Below are 19,121 nucleotides of genomic sequence, written 5' to 3'. Positions count from 1 at the left end.
CTCAGGGTGGGCAAATTAGATAAAGGTGTCTCAGCAAAACATGATACTAAGTTATGTGTCTTCTGCCAAGTTCCTTCCCTTCTCTGGCCCTGTTTTCTCATCTGAAGAATGAAGTACATGGGCTAGCAAGACAGGCTCCTTCTCTGATCTGGCCTTCTTTGTTTCTGTGGCTTCAAAGCTGAGCCCCCCGAGGAGTTTGGGGAACTGTCAATTTTGGGAACTGCCCAATTTGGAGAACTGTCAGCTTGGGGAACTGCCCCCAGCAGTCAGCAAGCCTGCCTGGGGTGTGAGATGCTTGGTTTCCTTCTCAACCACAAGGGCCTTGCCCCTATTCATCCTGGCTGGGTCTGTGCCCCCACCCTAGTCCCTCCCTTCGCAGTCCCTTCCCCGCACTCGAAGGTAAAGCCCGGAGCTGAAGATGGGACCCCACCGCCCCCACCGAGGTTCTTCCCTCCTATCCTTCCTCCCTGGCGCCCATTAGCTAGCCCAGGCCCTGGGGGCGGTGGCTGCTGAGTCTCCGTGCCAGGCCCAGCCCCCGGAGACGCACCTGTTCTGACCTGCTGAGCAGGTTCCCAGGTTTCTGCCATCGTTGTTGGCCACGGCGTGGGAAGCAGCTCTGGGGGAGCGCTGAGCTCCCGATTACGGCTTCTCAGGGGTACCACGGCTAGGTGGGTAGAAGGGGGCTGGGTCCCCTAGTGGAGACCCAAGTGGGATAGGCAGGTACTTCAGTGCCTGGGGATTTTGTAGCTTCCTGCCTTCTGGGTTGTGTGCCTTATCCAGCTCTAGACCCGGCTCCCAGGGAGAACTCGGTGGAACTTCAAAATCGCTGGGCAGGTCTGCCTTTCAACCAATGCCCCTGTCCCTGGGAGCCGAGATGTGGGGGCCTGAAGCTTGGCTGTTGCTGCTGTTCCTGGCATCATTTACAGGTAGGACTTACCTGACCCATCAGGGCTCTTATTTCTGGCTCAGGTACACACACACAAACACATGCATGCACATATACATTCTCTTTCCTTGTACTTGGGGCAGGAGAACCCATCCCCAGCTGCCAGCAATGCCCCCAGAAAAACCAATGTAACTCTCTGTCTCCTGGTGAGGTCACTGTGTCTGGGGTCCCTGATTACCTCTGCCAAAACCTTACCTAGGCCTGAGCTGTGTCTAGGGGAATAGATACGGTGACTCAGTGTAGGTGGGCAGGGAGATGGAAATGGTGAGGACCCTGATCACTCCAGGGCTTTCTGGAGGCACTTTGACCTACCCTCCAAAGCTGGGGCTGACTCAGGGCTTAGCTGGTCTCAGCAATCATCAGGCACAGGAAGCCTGAGGTCCAGAGAGTAGATGGAGCATTTCTTTCTCCTTCTCTTATCTCCATGATATTCTAGGGCACCAGGACTGGGGTGTCTGTTGGGGGAGAAGATGAGATAGCCTCTCTTTCTGGCCCCTCTCTTTCTCTGGACACACATACTGTTAGTGCCAGGGTGACAACAGTGGCTGTTTAAAGGGTTGGGGTTCTAGGATAGGGGACCTTCTAGATAGGGTGTAGTCTCCTTTTGTTCATTTCCTGTGCCCCCATTTTCTTAGTTAGATGCCTTATGCTGCTTTTCACAGCATACAAATGTAATATACATGCAGATGATATAAATTATAAGAGTTTATGATCTTCAGAGTGGGAGAGAGTGTATGTATGTGCACATCAGGATACCATAGACTGTTCCTAGGGTAAGGGGTAACTGAGAAATCTTTTCCTTGGGAAGATGGGACCCTATCTGGAGAGGGCAGTTGGATCCTCAGCCCTAAGAGTAGTACTGAGGGAGTCTCAGTTGTCCAAAAGCCTCTGCCTATGATTCCCATTCCCAGGTCCAACTGATGTTCTCTGGGGGAGGCTAAGGCCTGGATAGCTGAATTGGTAGGGGGGTTGCTCTGGGTTTGGTCTTATAATGGAAAGGTCATTGGCCCAGCCTCCAATCTCAGAATACTAAGCTCCAACCCTTGCTGCCCCCTTCCTTGTGTCTTAATTCTCAACTTCCAGACAACCCTTCTCACTTGCTCAGGCAAGAGGGTGGGGCCTCGTTGCTGGGGCCAGGGAACCTAGCAGGCACTTTCCTATAGGATCTACCCACACCTAAAGAATGGAGTCATGCTGTCTCAGAACTTGGAAAGGATCAAAGAGATCTACCACTCCAACTCCCTCATTTTACAGATGGGAAAACTGAGAAAAATAGATAGGCAAGTGAGATCTACAAGATTACTCAGTGTTAGAAATATAACCAGGGTTAGTATCTTGGTCTCCTGACTCCTCATTCACTAGAGAATAGTACAATTGAGTGTATACTAGGTATAGCTGAGGTACTAGATGAAGTGGTGAATCAGACATGATCCCTACCTTCCTTTTCCATGGTGCAAAGCTTCATGTTCTTTCAAAGAGAAGCCCAGGGAAGGGGAGCAAAGAGAACCCTATTTAGTTGGGAAATTTCCCCTGACTTCACGCAGTGACTGGATGTGAGCTGCTGTTTAAGAGGAAAGCCTGGCTCCAAGGTCACCCAGGAAGCTGGTACTTGAGACCACTCTGCTGCTGCTTCTATACCTGCTCAGGGTTAAAGGTTGCTCTCAGGGCTGATGACTCAGCCCCTCTATTCCTAGACTGAAAGCAGGTGTTCCCATCTCCATTGTCATCCCCATTCTGCCTCTTTTATTGTTGACATCTCCTTAGTGGCCCTAAGAGCCTGGAGTGCTTCAGGTTTCTGAATAATCCTTGGAATGGAAAGTCAGAAGCCTTGGGTACCGATACCATTTCTGCTATCAATCTGCTGAGGAACTTTGAGCAACTATTCAAATTCAGTGGGCCAAGAGCTAGGGCTGAATGGTCTCTGTAGATATTCCAGTTTGGAAATACAATGACTCTGTGATTGTTCCTCTGGCTGGAGGGTTGGGGATGCTGGGGTTTTGGAAGAGTTGCTAAGTCTGATTTGAAAATAGAAGGGGCAAAGGGTCCTTGCTGCATCTCTACTAGAGGACCTTTCCCTAGGACACTACTTTTCCTAGCCTTTACTGCAAATTTGTGCCCCCCCACCCCTGGGCCTTTAGAGCTCTGAGCCCCAGGGCTCTGCCCCACCCCTGACAGGGAGAGGAGCCCAGGTTTGGGAGGCGCCTCCAACACCACAGCTCTTTGTCTCTCCTTAATGGGATGAGTTTCCGGGTGAGGTTCCCTCCCTCCTCCTTCCCCCATATCCTGCCCTGGTGCTGAGGGGCCCAAATCTGGGAGATACCCCTCAATAGGCTCCTGGTCCCCACCTTTTTGTCTGGACCAAGTGGGTCCTGTAGGACCAGAGAATGAATGGTTCTTTGAATTCTGAGGCCTGCCTTCAGAGGGATAGGTTGAGTTCTCTGTTAGTTTCCTAGAAAGGGAGGTGCCCCATCTCTGCTTTTCTACTCCTGTTTACAGAGGGGGGCAGGCCCTTTTCTGTAGGACCTACCCAAACACAGAGAAGCCCAAAAGGAAAACTTGCTTCTCCGCCCAAGTGGCAAGAACTGGGAGAATCCCAGGGAAGCCCTTGACCCTGTTGACCTTGGTTCCACCCTAGTGTTTAAGAGGGCTGGGCTAAGAAGACCCCAGTCACAGAAATGGTGTCGAGGAGCTTAGAATCCATGGTTCCATCTTCCAGCTTCCAGCCTCAGAATCCTGGGGTCCCCTGGGCAATGTGAATGGGGATCAACTGCTGTGTAGAGTAAACCCAGCAAGGAGCAAATACCTGGGCTTTCTGGCCTCCAGAACTTGTCCTTGTACCGACCACAAAGTCTGGCAGAGAGAAGGGATGGAGGTTAAATTGGGAAGCTTGAGTGAGGAGGAAAGGGAAAAATGGAGACTTGGGGACTTGGGGTATAGATCTGGTAACAGAAATCTTTATTTATTTATTTATTTTTGTACTGGAGATTTAACCCAGGTTTGCTTTACCATTGAACTGTATCCCAGTTCTTTTTATTTTTTATTTGGAGATGGGGGTCTCATTAAGTTGCTGAGGTTTTGTTAAGTTGCTGAGGCTAGCCTCGAACTTAGAACTACAACAATTTAAAACGAGAAATTAAAAATGGGGAACCATCCATTGTGTCTCCTGGAAGAAGGCTATGGGGAGGGTGGTTGCGATAGGATCCCTTTTACTGGAACAGGCAGCACCGGGAGCATCCAGCCTCAGGAACTTTTCCCATAGTTTTCTGACTGCCCTTCACTTCCTCTAAAACTGGTGTGTCCTGGGAGCTGGGATTGAGGTTGTGAGTTGGGGTGGGGCAGAGCTGGCCACTGTTGGGAGGGGAAAGAGGTGGGGGGCAAGGATCTCAGGAGTTTGAGACAAGCTGAATTCTGGGTCTCCCACCCACAGTGTGGCTGTAGGTGACGCAGCAGGGCTCAGACTCTGGCTCCGGGGGGGTTTAGGGGACTTATCTGTGCTGGGAGCTGTGTCTGGGCCAGAGACAGCTGCCTCAAGGCCTTTCCTCCCCCATTGTTCTCCTCTCTCTCTGTGATTGGTGTGCCCCCCTCCCCAGACACTAATCTGCAGGTGGGCACTTTGCCCGGGGTTGGGAAGCTCTCACTAAGCCAGGGGGCTTAGGACAATGGGGGTAAGGAGGGAGGTAGATGAAGGGGCGGGAGTCTTCTGGTTTTCGAAGTTCCTTAGCACTCCAAGGCCAAGGTTATGCGGGGGGGGGGGGGGGGGGGGGGGGGGGGGACCAAGAGTGGCTTGCTGGATTGTTTATATCACCTATCCTGGATGGGGGGCTTTGGTACTTCTCTCACAGGTCTTTTCTTACTAACTCACCCACATATTCCAGCTCTCTCTGGTGAAGCTGTTGTTGTGGGGTTAGGGGAGGGAAGAGTTAACAAAGAAGAATGAGACCCTAGACAGTTTGGACCCCTCCCTCTAGCCTCAGGCAGATCTCCCCCCTTCTCACCAAACCCACACTAGACAGCCGTTACTCCAGGCCTAGAGCTGGAGCTGGTTTTTCAGGTGGTGGCAACAGCAGAGCCCTGACAAGAGATTCCCAGGGAGAGGCCTCATTGGTGGGCCAGAGGTACTGGGGGCACCCAGGGGGTGACAAGAGTGAGAATCCCTTTAGTAGGAACCTGAGGAACAAGGGAGAGGGAGCTTTTGTTTTGTTCTGTTGGGAAGGCTTGGTGGTAATTTCCCAATACCTAGAGGGGCAGTGACCTCATCTCTGAGTACTTTCAGCTTGAACCTGAGAGGAATACATCCTCAAGTCTTAGGTTAAGGGATGCTGGGGGGCAACACTTGAGACAGGTTACACAGGGAAAAGCTCAGAATCACACACCACTGACCAAGGGCAACTGAGACAGACATGTGAAAGCCAAGATAAGCAACATCAAAATATTTACTATGTGTGCAGAGTTCCACAGGACAAGAAAACATGCCATGCATACAGAGGGTGTGAGACACACATGTAATGGTGCATGCACATGTTTGCTTGCACATGAATGCATAACTCTTCCCTCTGGGCATAGAAAAGTAGGTACATATAATCCCTTGAAGATAAGACATGAACATATATATGTGTGAAATACCCCCAAATTTATGAAAGGAGATAACTTCACAGGTGTGCAAACTCTATAGAAAGATTGGTCAGGCCATATATTCAGACACAAAAGACTCATACTGAGTTAAGTGCAGTGGTGCGTGCTATAATCCCAATGACTCAGGAGGCTGAAGTAGAAGTGTAAGTTTGAGGTCAGCCTGGGCAACTTTGAGAGACCCTGTCTCAAATAAAAAAGGATTGGGGTGTAGCTCAGTGGTAGAGCGCCCCTGGGTTCAATCTCCAGTATTGAAAAGAAAAAACAAAAACACATACTTAATTTCCTCTTTCTCATAGACCCACCTCTAAGACCCTATGTGTAACCCTATATGTTCCAGCAGAGGATATTGATAAATGTAGGCCTCTCATAAAGAAAAGATCTCTTCCCCAAAGATGCTGCTATGGTTGAGTATGTGAGGTACCAGCCTCAGTTTCCCCTTCAATCAGAGGCCTCACACAGAAAGGAAAGTTGGGACCTAGGCAAAACGTGGGGTACAGTCAGCCAGCCCAAGCCAGGAATGGAGGGCCTGTCTGGGAGCGGGCGGGGTACACAAAGGGCAGGGCCCCAAAGAGGCCCGAAGGGGCCTGGCCAGGGGTGGGGGAGGCTGAGGGCAGGGATCCCGTCTGGCCAGTTGGGCCTGTTCTCTTCCTTGCGCAAGGTGGTGGTGGCTGTGGCTAGGCCTGCTGCTGTGTGGCGGCTTCTGAGTCACCAAGGCTCCTGACCAGCGTCCTGGTGCTCCTGGGAGGCAGGGAGGGGAGGGTCAAGGGGAGGAGTGCCCAGCTAGCTAGAGTCCACTAGCCTCAGCAAACAATTTGCAGCAGAAGGGTCTGTGGGCTTGGCCTGGCCTGGCTACCACATGCCCGCAGGGTGACCTCACCAGGCAGGCGGTGTGTCTCCTTAGGTCTGGTGACATCATCATGCTGACGCCGGGCAGGCACTGGGTGGGGAAGAGGAGGAGGCAGTTCTGGCCTGCCCTGGCCTGGGAGCCTGGGCTTCTGGGTCCATTAAGCCCAGGACAAGGACTCTAGGGCCTAAGTTCTCTTTTCTCTTCTCTTGAAGCTTAGGGGATGAACAGAAGGCAATTGGAGGAGGGAGTTGCCTCAGCCTGAGATGTTCCTATTAAATAGTGGAATTAGGATCATGGGAGAATGGGTGCTGCAGGAGAGTTCAGAGAGACTTTCTGGTTTCATTGTGTTTTCATTCTGCAAAACTTGAACTTGTTCCTTGGGGGTGGAGATCCTGGACTCACAGGTCCAAGGGACACGGAGGACTGGGCCTTATGTATGTACTGTACCCTAGAAGGTAATTTTTTGAGGGAAAATATGAGAGATTTATAGTGAAGAGGGGACAGATGATTGGCAGTTATGGGGTGGGAAGGATATATGCCATCTGACATTGTCCCAGAAATGGTCTTTAGAAAACATTGAGTGTGGGCTGGGGAGATAGCTCAGTTGGTAGAGTGCTTGCCTTGCAAGCACAAGGCCCTGGGTTCTCTCCCCAGAGACGCAAAAAAAAAAAAAAAAAAAAAGAAAAGAAAAAAACATTGAGTGTTTCAATAGGGCAGGTCTTGGGATCCCTGTGACCTACATGGCTACCAGTATTTGAAGCAGAGAGTATGCTGGGGAGCCTCTATCCCAAGCCTGCCCCCAGTTCTTCTTTTGCAGTCCTACTCTCTCCAGCTCCAGAAAGGAGGTGCCTGGGAGGGGTGCAGGTGGTTAGCTGGACTCCCAGACTAGGCTGGGTGGGACCTACATCAGCTTAGGCAGGTCAGGGCCCTGGTATCTGGCCCTGCAAGTCTATCCCGTCTGGTCTGGGCCCTCCCAACTCCCAGCAGAATCTTTCCTCCCTCTACTCCTGCCAGCAGGACCATAGGACCCTTCCTCTGCCTCATTGGAACCCTCTGGTCCACTCAGTGCTTCACTCCCTCCCTCCATGTCTGCCTCTCTTCTTTTTTCCTGTCTTGTCCAGCAGTGTTCCCTGTGGCAGTGAACCCAAATAGCCAGCCTATCCTGCCTTCACCCCAAGTTTGCCATGTCAATGCCCTCCTTGCAGGAACCAACCAAGGACTGTACATTCCTCCTCATCCTACCCTTTCCTTTTCTGTCTTTCTCTCTTACTCATCCATTTTCCCACTCACTCATTCATCCAGTTGGTCAGTCAATAAATTTTCATTGAGCACCAAATATGTGGCAGGCATGAAGACCACCAAACACAAAATCAGAAAATATATTTCCATATGTGATGTGTGATCCAGTTTCTGCCGTGTGGAGGCTCAATCTGGTGGGGGAGGCAGACAAGAAAACAGAAAATGCAATCTATAGGATAAAGTGTTATGACAGGGGCAAAAGCAAAATATTAGGGGTAGTATAGAGGAAGGGCATCCAAGGCTGCCTGATGTACAGTTGGGGAGGGAGGACTCCAGGAGGAAGTGATGCCTAAGCAGAGTCTTAAAGCATGAGTAGGAGTCCTCCAGACAATGATGAGTAGGAGCTACCAGACACAGGGAGGAGGGCATTCCAGGCAGGGGTACAGTATGAGCAAAGGTGAGGATCAACAGGGTGTGGGGTGCTGGGCAGAAGCAGGGACTATAACTTGTTGGGAGTTGCTGGAATATACATCTAAGTTAAGGAGCTCTTGCCACACCAGAGCACCCTTCTGCTCTGACCCAGCCAGCCCTTGATGTTTCATTCCACAACTCACACATTTATTTCTTCCCAACCATGAGCTTCTCCAGGCCCTGCCTCTTTCATAAGTTATTCATTCTGGAAATTCAGTTGTCTTGAGTCTTTCCTCTCCTTCATTTCTCTTTTTAGTCAATGATCAAATCCCTGTCAAATTTCGCCCCAGGAACTGTCCGCTTTTCCTTGCCCCAGCAACATCATGCTAGGGCAGCAGCTGTCTTCAGTTTGCCTACTCTCTGCTCCAAGTGCACATCACCACTTTCCTTGCACCACTTATGGGTGAAGGAACCTTCAGTGACTCCCCATCTACTCTTGACCAAATTTGAATTCCTTTGCCTGGCATGGAAGGTTTTGGGAGATTTAGCCCCACCCTACCCCAGCCATATTTTCCACTCCTGATCAAGACACACACACCCTAACTTAGGTTGGGTCCTCTCCTCTCTGCTTCCTGAACCAGCCAGCCTTGCCACTACCTCTTCACTCACCTTGATCCTTTACTTAGAATGCCTTTCTAGGTGTCTTCCCCTGCTAATCCTATGCAGTTCATGCGGGAGGCCCTCCCACATGACTCAGGCCCACAGTGACTGCCCCATCATACAAATGGCCTGCAACACACCACTGGGCACCAAATCAGAAACCATCATGGCATGTTTCCATTAGTATCTCTTCTTCCTGAACAGACCTATGGTTTCATGTGGGTAGGGAATGGATCTTTTTTTTTTTTTTGGGTGCTGGGGATCAAACCCAGGGCCTTGTGCTTACAAGGCAAGCACTCTACCGACTGAGCTATCTCCCCAGCCCTGGGAATAGATCTTTATTTGCAAGTTTGTATGATGGATATCTGATTCCGAAGTCCTCTCCAAGTGCTTCATACTGCTACCCATCAATGTGCACACTAGTCCTTCATCTCTGGTCCTAATTCTGGCTCACCAGTTTGACCCTATTGCTGTGTATCTGTCCTGACCTCATCTCTCTGGGCCTCTGACCTGGGCCCTGTCTTTGGTGACTTGCTCAGTTTTGCCTCTGAGTCTTGGTTCATGCCATTCCTCCCACATGGAATACCTCCTTCTCTCTGGGAATCCAGGTTTCTCATCTTCAAGCCATGAAAAAAAATTCCAAAGGGTCTCCCTGGATGAACCCTTCCCACCCTACCTGCTCCACCCCAGACACCAACGGTTCTGGACCCTGCCTTGGCTCTCCACCATGCTTCCTGAAAGCATTCACTTTTACCCTGTTGGTAGGTTGAGCCTCCTGTGAAAGTTCGTTGGTGGCTTTCCCTGTTTCTGTGTGCACAAATTCCATTTCCCTGAGGACTATGAGCTCCCCAAGGGCAGAGGCAGGGGCTGGGTCTCCGTTCCTATTAAAGCCTCCCACTTTGCAATTGCTCAGGATACAATCCTAGGCTGCAAGAGGGTGTGAGTCTTCCATAAATTGTCTGTGTGGCCTTAGGCAAGTCACTTCCTCTCTCTGGGTCTCAGTTTCCTCATCTGTTAAATGGCGATAATAACGCCTACCTCTTGGGAATGTTTTGTGGATCTAATGAGGTAATGAACTGAAAGTGCTTCCTAAGCATAAAATGCTCCAGGAGTTCCTGCTGCTTTGGCTGTCATTATCATTAGGAATGTGTTCCCCTGACTCTGGCTGCACCCCTAATCCTGTTTGCTCCTGTCTGCCCCCTGCAGGCCAGTGTCCCGCGGGTGTGCTGGAGACCACGGATTTGGTGACTGTTGTGCTGGGCCAGGACGCAAAGCTACCCTGCTTCTACCGAGGGGATCCGGACGAGCAGGTGGAGCAGGTGGCATGGGCTCGGGTGGACGCGAACGAGGGCGCCCAGGAGCTGGCACTCCTGAACTCCAAATATGGGCTACACATGGGCTCAGCCTACGAGGGTCGCGTGGAACAACCACCGCCCCCAAGGGACCCCCTAGATGGCTCAGTCCTCCTGCGCAACGCAGTGCAAGCGGATGAGGGCGAATACGAGTGTCGGTTCAGCACCTTCCCTGCCGGCAGCTTCCAGGCACGGCTGCGGCTCCGAGTGCTGGGTAAGGGGTTCTGGCTGGGCATGGTCGGGGGTTGCTATGTGTGTGCAGAGGCACCAGGACCCCACACTCAGGGTCATGGAGGGGAGAAACTGGAGGCAGGAGCAGAGATGGGAATACAAAGACAGATGGGACTGGGCTTGGTGACCAGACCTATAATCCTAAACGACTTGGAAGACCGAGGCAGAAGGATTGAAAGTTTGAGGCCAATCTAAGCAATTTAGTGAGACCTGACTCAAAATTAAAAATAAAAGGGCTGGGGATGTAGAGGGACCCTGGACTCAATCCCCTCTACCAGGGAGTGGGGACCAGTGATGGATAGGGCAGAGGCAGAACAGGAATAAAAGGTAGGATCCTCTGGAGTGAGGGAGAACCATCCTGTTTATCCCTCCACCCAATCCAGAAATTCTTGCCAAATGATTCCCAAAGCTGGGGAAGAATCCATTTTTTCAGGAAGTTCTTCCTTCCTGAAATTTCCCTCTGTGTTACTTTTGCCTGCTAGAGCAATTTAACACCTGGTTTTTCAAGGAATTGAGGACCTTTGTTAAGCTCCACTCAAATCTGCTCTTCTCCAAGCTACACTTACTGGTTTCTGCCACAGTTTCACCAAAGACACTGATTCAAAGCCTCCCTTGCCATCCTGGGCTCCATGGTTTTAAAATGTGAGGCCTAGATGTGAACAAGAGACCCAGCTATGTTATGGCCATGCATAACCAGTAAGAACCTTCAGTGAATGTGGTCTGATAGCACAATTGCTTTTTAATTCACTATTTGGACACTTGTGGTCAACCTGGACCTATGGACAGATTAAATCTTTCCTATTCTATGCTTGGGTTGCTAATATTTTGAAGCTAAAATTAAAGGTCCTTATACAGTTTTTCTTTTATCCACGTAGAATTTAGTAACTCCAACCTTGGAGTAGAAAATCTGAGTGTGAATCTAAACTTTGTAACCTAAGAGCTGATGACCAGGAGTAAGTCTCCAGGTCATCTGAGCTTTAGTTTCCTCACCTGAAAAATAAGGATGATAATACCTATCTCACTGGTTGGTTGACAGAATTAAATGAGATAACACTTATAAAGTGTTTAACATAATAAGTGACACATAGTAAGTGCTTACTAAATGGTGGCTATTATTATTATTAGATAGATAATATCTAGTTAGTTTTAAAATTACTTCGTTGTTTTTGTTTAAAAAATTACCCATCTCATTGTAAAAAATTCAAACAATGGAGAAACATACAGAGTCATTTAAAATTCTACCACTTATCTGGTGTATTTGTTAGTGAAATAAGAGAAAATATAGAGAGCTAGGTGTGGTGGCATGTACCTATAATTCCAATGAGTTGGGAGACTGGGGTAGGGGGATTATGAGTTCAAGGCCAGCCTGGTCAACTTAAATTTAAAAAAAAATTAAAAAGGGACTGGGGATGTAGTTCAGTGCTAGAGCACCCCTAGGTTCAATCCCCTGTACTTGGGGTGGGGGTCAGGGAAGAAAAGAAAAAAAAAAAAAAAAAAAAGAAGAAGAAGGAAAAAAGAGAGAGAAGGCAGCTTAAAGTTTGCAATTGTGCAAGACTGAAATGGGATGGGCTGGGGCTGGGGCTTCCTGAGAAGGCTTGTACAGACCCATGAACTCTGCCTTCACCCATCCACAGTGCCTCCCCTGCCCTCACTGATTCCTGGTCCACCGCTAGAAGAGGGCCAGGGCCTGACATTGGCAGCCTCCTGCACAGCTGAAGGCAGCCCAGCCCCACAAGTGTCCTGGGACACAGAGGTCAAAGGCACACCATCCAGCCGCTCCTTCACGCACTCTCGCTCTGCTGCTGTCACTTCAGAGTTCCATCTGGTGCCCAGCCGTAGCATGAATGGGCAGCCACTTACCTGCGTGGTGTCTCACCCTGGCTTGCTCCAGGACCAAAGGATCACCCACACCCTTCAAGTGGCTTGTGAGTACTTAGATGCTTGGGTAGACAGGCCTCATGGGTTACAAAAGGGTTGGTGAGACACTGTGAGACCCCCAAGTCCCTCCAGACTGTCCAGCCTGGCTATAATGTGTGAGAGAGTCAAAAGGTAAAAGACCTGGAGTCCAATGCCAGATGACCTTGGTCAATCACTGAGACCTCTCTGAACTTCAGTGTCCTTATCTTTACAGAGGAGATTGCCTTGCTTCACAGCTTTGTTGGGAGAATAAAATATAAACATGGAATTGAAAGCACTTTGCAAAATATACATTTTAGGTTTTGGAGGCAGATTTGGGACAAACTCTTCTTGTTCTGCTATTTACCAGCTGTTATTTAATCTTGTTAGGCTTCATTTTCTTCATCAGTGAAATGAGTATAATTATATCAACTTTATAGGATTTTGATGAAAATTAGCAACCATGAAGCAAAGTATCTCACTCAGAGTTCAGAGTATAGGAAAGCTCAGGAAACAGCAGAGACTGTATTAGCAGCCGTAGACTTCAAGCCTCTGGGCAGAGGTGGGAGGGACCATTTTCAGCTCAAACTGTTCTAACATTTGGCACAAAGTATGTCCTCAAAAAATATTTGTTAAAGAAATGATTGAACCAGGCACAGGGGCACATGTCTGTGCTAATAGCAACTCCAGAGGCTGAGGCAGGAGGATCACAAGTTTGAGGACAGCCTCTGCAACTTAGCAAGACCCATCTCAAAATAAAAAATAAAAAAGGACTGAGAATGTAGTTCAGTGGAAGAGCACCCTTGAGTTCAAGCCTCAGTACTAAAAAAGAAAGAAAGGAAGGGATGAATTTTATGATTTTAGGATTGTAATATTGTTAAACCTTCAAAGAATCTAACAGCATTTATTGAGCAAATGAGTAGCACTGTGCTAGGCACCCAAGGGAGATCCAGAAAAAGTGTGACACCTGAGGGATTTATAGGCTCATGATGCAGGTAAACCAATATAGACTGAGCTTAGGAGAGGGAACCATGTGGTCAGGATCTGTCGACCAGGTGGAGTGCAGCTAGATTTGGCAGCAGATAAGTAGGATGGAGAAGAGCAGGGGGAGACTGTTCCAGGCAGGATGGGACAGGGGGTGGGGCTGTTCAAGGAACCACATGATTAAAGGCATAATTCCCATGCTTTCTCCACCCACCTCCCATTCCAGTCCTTGCTGAGGCCTCTGTGAGGGGCCTTGAGGACCAAAAGCTGTGGCATGTTGGCAGAGAAGGAGCTATGCTCAAGTGCCTGAGTGAAGGGCAGCCTCCTCCCTCATACAACTGGACACGGTAAGAGCCTGGGTGTTTGAGAGGGCTAAGCTTGGGTTTAAGATCCTCCCCTCTCAGGGCCAGGATGTGCTCATTATGGGCTGGGATCATATATTCAAACTCAAGATAAGTTAGGGCACATGTGCAGACCAATACAAGAATATGCATGGAGCCAGGCATGGTGGTACATACTTTTAATCCCAGAGGCTCAGGAGGCTGAGGCAGGAGGGTCTCAAGTTCAAAACCAGCTTCAGCAAAAGCAAAGCACTAAGCAACTCAGCGAGACCCTGTCTCTAAATAAATATGCAAAATAGGACTGGGGATGTGGCTTAGTGGTTGAGTGCCCCTGAGTTCGATCCCAGGTACCCCCTCTCCACAAAAAAAAAAAAAAAAAAAAAAAAAAAATCACCAAATATTATTGGCTTGCCCCAGGGCATCTAGAATACATGGTCATTGGAAGGAAATAAAGTGGATACATTCTTGGCTTTTTTTCTCTTAACTTTTAAATTGTGAAATACAGCATAGTATTAGGGCTAGGGATGTAGCTCAGTGGTAGAACACTTGCCTAGTATGTATGAGATACTGTATTCTATCCCCAGCACTGGAAAACACACACACACAATCCCATAGTATTAAATATTAATATTTTATAAATTTAGGTGAGGCATAAAGTGCATGAGACAAAAAAGACAGCTGACTGTAACTAATGTTACACCAATTCCTGTTAATGTTAATGTTACACTCATTCCTGTCATTGCCACAATATTGCCAGTACCTCAAAAACACTCTCCCACTTTCACCAGTTCCCTCAAGAGTCCTTGGCTCTTTTCCAGGGTCTGAGATGTCCAGAAAATCAGAAAGAGTTAGGGTGCACACATGTGTGATACCACGACAGACATGTTCTCACGGGGGCATATGAGCGATACATGCCTTGTACCTGGCACTAGGTTTATGTACCCACCATGCATCATCGCAGGTGTTGGAGCACATAGTCACATTTTCCAAGTACCTCTGAGCCCAACTAGGAGTGGAGTGTCCTGTGGTGTGGACTTTACAGTATGTGTGCCTGGTACCCAGTGTTTGATGACTTGACGCCTGTGGGAGAATGCGGGATGGCACGCGTGTGGATCTTCCCCAAATGTGTGTGTGGGATGCCCGGGTCAGGTTGAGCAGCAGGGAGAAGGGGCCTCTGCCTAGACCTGCCTAGGGGAGGGCGGGACACCGTGGGAACAGCCGGCAGATCTGGGTGACGTCATGGGGGAGGGGGGTGGAGAGCTGCCTGGACACGTTGGGTGGTGGCAGCCTCAGCTCGCCCCAGCAGGCACCCTTCAGCTTTCCTATCCTCCAGGCTGGATGGGCCTCTGCCCAGTGGGGTACGAGCAGAAGGGGACACTCTTGGCTTTCCGCCACTGACCACTGAGCATAGTGGCATCTATGTCTGCCACGTTAGCAATGAGCTTTCCTCGAGGGATTCTCAGGTCACTGTGGATATTCTTGGTAAGGATGGGGGTGGGAGTGGTTGGAGAACAGGGACAAAGGACCTGGGCCCAGGGCAAGGGGAGGGTTGCGGGATGAAAACAGGAAGTAAGACAAAAAGAAGGAATTGGGAAAGTATTTGTTTGGGGGGACTGGATGGTTTTTGCAGAGGGTCTAGCTGAGTGGGTAATTATGGTAGTATATGAGGGTGGTGTGGTGTGGCAATGGGGCCAGGGTGGTTCAAGGATCTGGGCATGCCCTTCAGAAAATGGCCTGTCTCCAGCAGACCCTCAGGACCCAGGGAAACAGGTGGATCTAGTGTCAGCGTCCGTGGTGGTGGTGGGTGTAATCGCCGCCCTCTTGTTCTGCCTTCTGGTGGTGGTGGTGATACTCATGTCCCGATATCATCGGCGCAAGGCCCAGCAGATGACCCAGAAATAGTGAGTACTGGCTTTCCCTGGTGGTAGGTAGAACTAAGAGGGGAAAGAAAAGGAAGCAAGCAGGAGGTGGGCCAGAACAGAGGGAAAAGAAGAGACTGAGTAGCCAGACATCTGGGGAGCTTATGGACCAGAGGTAGACAGAGTCTTTTAGGAGGTGAGAGGGGCTTGGGGCCTGGACCACAGCTGGATGGTGGGAGCCGTACAGCCTGAGTGAAGATCAGAGACATATGCCTGGGTAGCACCAACTATGTGCACTTGCTCAGGCACAGGCACACATGCTCTGCAGCTACACTGCCACCTGCAGCCACACACTCATACTTGCAGGGCTGTCACGGCACCCATACCCTGCAGCCCTGTCTCACGTAGACACCCTAGGCTAGGCTTGCCTTGGGAGGCCTGCAGCTACCCTCAGTTCCTGACAAGGAGGTGTCTTTCCCAGTGAGGAGGAGCTGACCCTGACCAGGGAGAACTCCATTCGGAGGCTACATTCTCATCATACGGACCCCAGGAGCCAGGTGTGTGCCAAAGTGGGGTGTATACATAAGGTGTGGCCACACTGGGCTTGCTTGTGTCTGAGTCTCTATGCAGACCAGGGGCACAGTCCTCCACCAGGTCTGGCTGTGACTTAGCAGGGGTTGGGCTGTGAGTGAGGTTGGGGGGTGTCACTGCTTTGAAACTGGGAAGACTCCTTGGAAGGCCCCTTTCACCACTGGCCTGGGGGTTGCTCTGGGACTCTACCATCAGTGCTGGGTCCAGGGTGAGGCTGGCTGGCAGTGGGGGAATGAGGATGTGTCAGAGAGAGAATGGACCTGTGGGGCTGGGGGAAAGGTGATTAGGGAGGAGACTGGTGGAGGACAGGTGGTGAAAAGGCTGAGGAGAGGAGGCTGAGCTCTTTTAACTCCTCCCCCATGTCTGGGCCCTGCAGCCGGAGGAGAGTGTAGGGCTGAGAGCCGAGGGCCACCCTGATAGTCTCAAGGACAACAGTAGCTGCTCTGTGATGGTGAGGCCCCCGGCCCCACCGACCGGTGTTCCCACCACTCTCCTCAGGCCCCTTTCCTGGCCCCGAATGTGGTGCGTCAGCAGTCCCCTTACAAGTCCCTCGCACCTTAGCCCTGGCTCCTATGTGGCCCACCCCCAAATCTCTGTTGTGCCTTCATTCTCCCTCTCCCCTTCCCCATGCCTAACATTCATTCCTGGCCCTGATCTCTGAGCCCCTATGCCTGTGGGACAGCCATTACCCCTGCTTTGCCTGACCTCTTACCCCATCGTGACCCAACCATCCCCCATAGTATCTGGCTGCCCTGCTTTGCTTCCTGATTTGACCTCTGCCCTTGGTCTCCAGAGTGAAGAGCCAGAGGGCCGCAGTTACTCCACACTGACCACAGTGCGGGAGATTGAAACACAGACGGAATTGCTGTCTCCAGGCTCTGCACGAGTAGAGGAAGATGAAGATCGAGATGAAGGCATCAAACAGGCGATGAACCATTTTGTTCAGGAGAATGGGACCCTGCGGGCCAAGCCCACGGGCAATGGCATCTATATCAATGGGCGGGGGCACCTGGTCTGACCCAGGTCTGCCTCCCTCCTCTAGGCCTGGCTCCTTCTGCTGACATGGGGGATTTTAACTCATCTGGGGGGGGGGGGGTCCTCCTTATATGCCCATATCTCTTGAGGAAGATGCTCCCCACCCCACTGACTGCTCCGTTTTCCTCCAACCCTTCTGTTTATTGGGAGGGCTCCACTGGTTGAGTCCCTCCCATTGTGTGTACAGGTCACCGTGTGTATGTGTGTTTGTGTTTGTGTGAGAGTTCACTGTGAGTAGACGGATGATTGTCCATGGTTTGTGTTGTGCTATCATGTTAGGAGTCCAAGTGGACAGTGGTGTGTGTGCCACAGGATTTGGGTGGCTGTGTGGGGAATGATGTGAAGGTTTGGCTTTATGTGTGGTGTGACTGTGTGTGACCTCTGCCTGCAAATGCAGGTATTTTCCTCAGACCCCAGAGCAGTATTAATGATGCAGAGGTTGGAGGTGACAGGTGGAGGGCATAGCTAGAGCTGGAATCTGGCCTCTGAAGTGGGGGAGCTGGGTTCCCACCACTTGGGAGCTATGGGGCAAGTGTGAAGCAGCTATCCAGGGGTCTGCCAGAGGTTTGAACTATTACGGAAGAAGCCCTCTGCCCTCTGGTGGCCTGTGGTGGCCTGTGGGCCTGCTGCATGTACATACTTTATGTAAATAAACTCACAGGGAGCTTTCAGAGTACTACTCCAGCTTCCTTAAGAGAGATTGAGAGAAAAAAAAAAAACAAAATTCTTTGTTTATTTGCATGTTTGTTACTGGGATTGCTTACTAGGAGGCCAGCCTACTTAGGAATTCAATAAAGCTGGACCTCACTCAGGCCCCACTCAGTGGGTTAATTTCTGTGATTACGAAAAGTGCTTCTAAGGCTTCTTCACCTAGGCAGCCCCTCCAGAGGGAACCTAATGGCTGGTGGCATCTGGAACTGGGATGTGAGCCCAGTGGCTACTGGCTAAGGGAGGACAAGATAGTCTCCTTGACTACAGCGGCCCCTCACCTTTTCCCCTAGCCCCATTTTGTTTTTTGTTGTATTCATAGTTGTTTGTGGTCCCTTAGTGACAAGGGCTCCTGGTTCCATCCTGGTGTAGGGGAGAGAGGGTAGTTCATATATACAGGAGAGGGTGGATGTTCAGGTAAGGGGAAGGAGGTGCCAGGGGTAAGACTGTCTCCTTTCCCCAGGGGTTTCTGGGTCATTGATTCAGGGCTCTTTTGGTAGTTTTTCTGAGTGGGACTTGGGGTTAGATGTATATTTTTATTTGGCCTCAAACCAGAATATCAAGATTTAAGGCTAGGAATGTGACTCAGTGGTAGAGTAGCTTGCTTAGCATGCCCAACACCCTGGGTTCAGTCTTTAGCATTGGAAAAAGAGAGAGAGAGAGAGAGAGAGAGAGAGAGAGAGAGAGAGAGAGAGAGAGAGAGAAGAGAAGAGAAGAGAAGAGAAGAGAAGAGAAGAGAAGAGAAGAGAAGAGAAGAGAAGAGAAGAGAAGAGAAGAGAAAAGAGAGAATATACTGAGAACTAATGCCTGTGTGACCTGAACTCTGCTGGATTTCTGGACCAAAGGAGAGAATACCAGCCCCTCTTAGCCCAGTTGGCCCAGGACTTTGTAGACCCCAAAGATCTGATATCCTAATTTGTACATTTTATGTAAATATGTGCATATTTGTACATAAAATATTCTGTTTTAAAATAAACAGAAAAAACCTGTTCTGTCTGATTCCTGTCTTTCCCCTTGAATCATAAAAGCCCTGATTGCTTGCTCTCTTTCTCAGTACCAAGTAGGGCAGGAGCCTGGATACCTGTAGCTGGGAGGGAAAGGGCAGAGAATGACTTACACAAGGCCTGCAACCATCTCCGAGAGTCCCCAGATAGGAAAGTAAAGCTAAGAACCCCTCTGGGAGAGTTGGTGTCTTAGTTTGAAAACCTTAATTGTATTGGAGATTTAAAACAACAGCGGTGTAAAAGAGACAGCCGTGTACCCTTTTAACAGCTAAAGAAATTAAAACCCAAGTTAAATGAATTCCACAGACTTAGAGATAAAAGGATAATTTAAAGATCATCTAGTCTGTGCCCTTTATTATCATATGTGTGAAAGTCAAGGCTCAGA

General features: G+C 49.9%; 1 protein-coding gene across 8 annotated transcripts; it reads left to right on the top strand.

Moving 5' to 3' along the window:
• The first annotated feature begins 426 nt into the window (after nucleotides 1–426).
• On the top strand, nucleotides 427–18,731 carry NECTIN4 (nectin cell adhesion molecule 4). Of its 8 annotated transcripts, none has more exons than XM_079131715.1 (10): nucleotides 427–926; nucleotides 9,344–9,496; nucleotides 9,942–10,301; nucleotides 11,953–12,243; nucleotides 13,425–13,545; nucleotides 14,873–15,021; nucleotides 15,284–15,440; nucleotides 15,880–15,955; nucleotides 16,366–16,511; nucleotides 16,783–16,920. In XM_079131715.1, coding segments are annotated over exons 1-10 (1,530 nt in total). In that variant the 5' UTR covers nucleotides 427–850; the 3' UTR covers nucleotides 16,784–16,920. The 8 variants fall into 8 exon arrangements, with proteins under 8 accessions (XP_078987841.1, XP_078987838.1, XP_078987836.1 ...); XM_079131710.1 differs by having other exon boundaries at nucleotides 435–926; nucleotides 16,366–16,440; nucleotides 16,783–18,731; XM_079131711.1 differs by having other exon boundaries at nucleotides 445–926; nucleotides 15,287–15,440; nucleotides 16,366–16,440; nucleotides 16,783–18,731.
• Nucleotides 18,732–19,121: the final 390 nt, after the last annotated feature.

This window comes from Sciurus vulgaris (assembly GCF_902686455.1).
Source record: "Sciurus vulgaris genome assembly, chromosome: 1".
Classification (NCBI taxonomy): domain Eukaryota; kingdom Metazoa; phylum Chordata; class Mammalia; order Rodentia; family Sciuridae; genus Sciurus; species Sciurus vulgaris.
The sequence above is the reverse complement of the archived record's forward strand: the minus strand, read 5'-3'. Positions and strand labels throughout refer to the sequence as shown.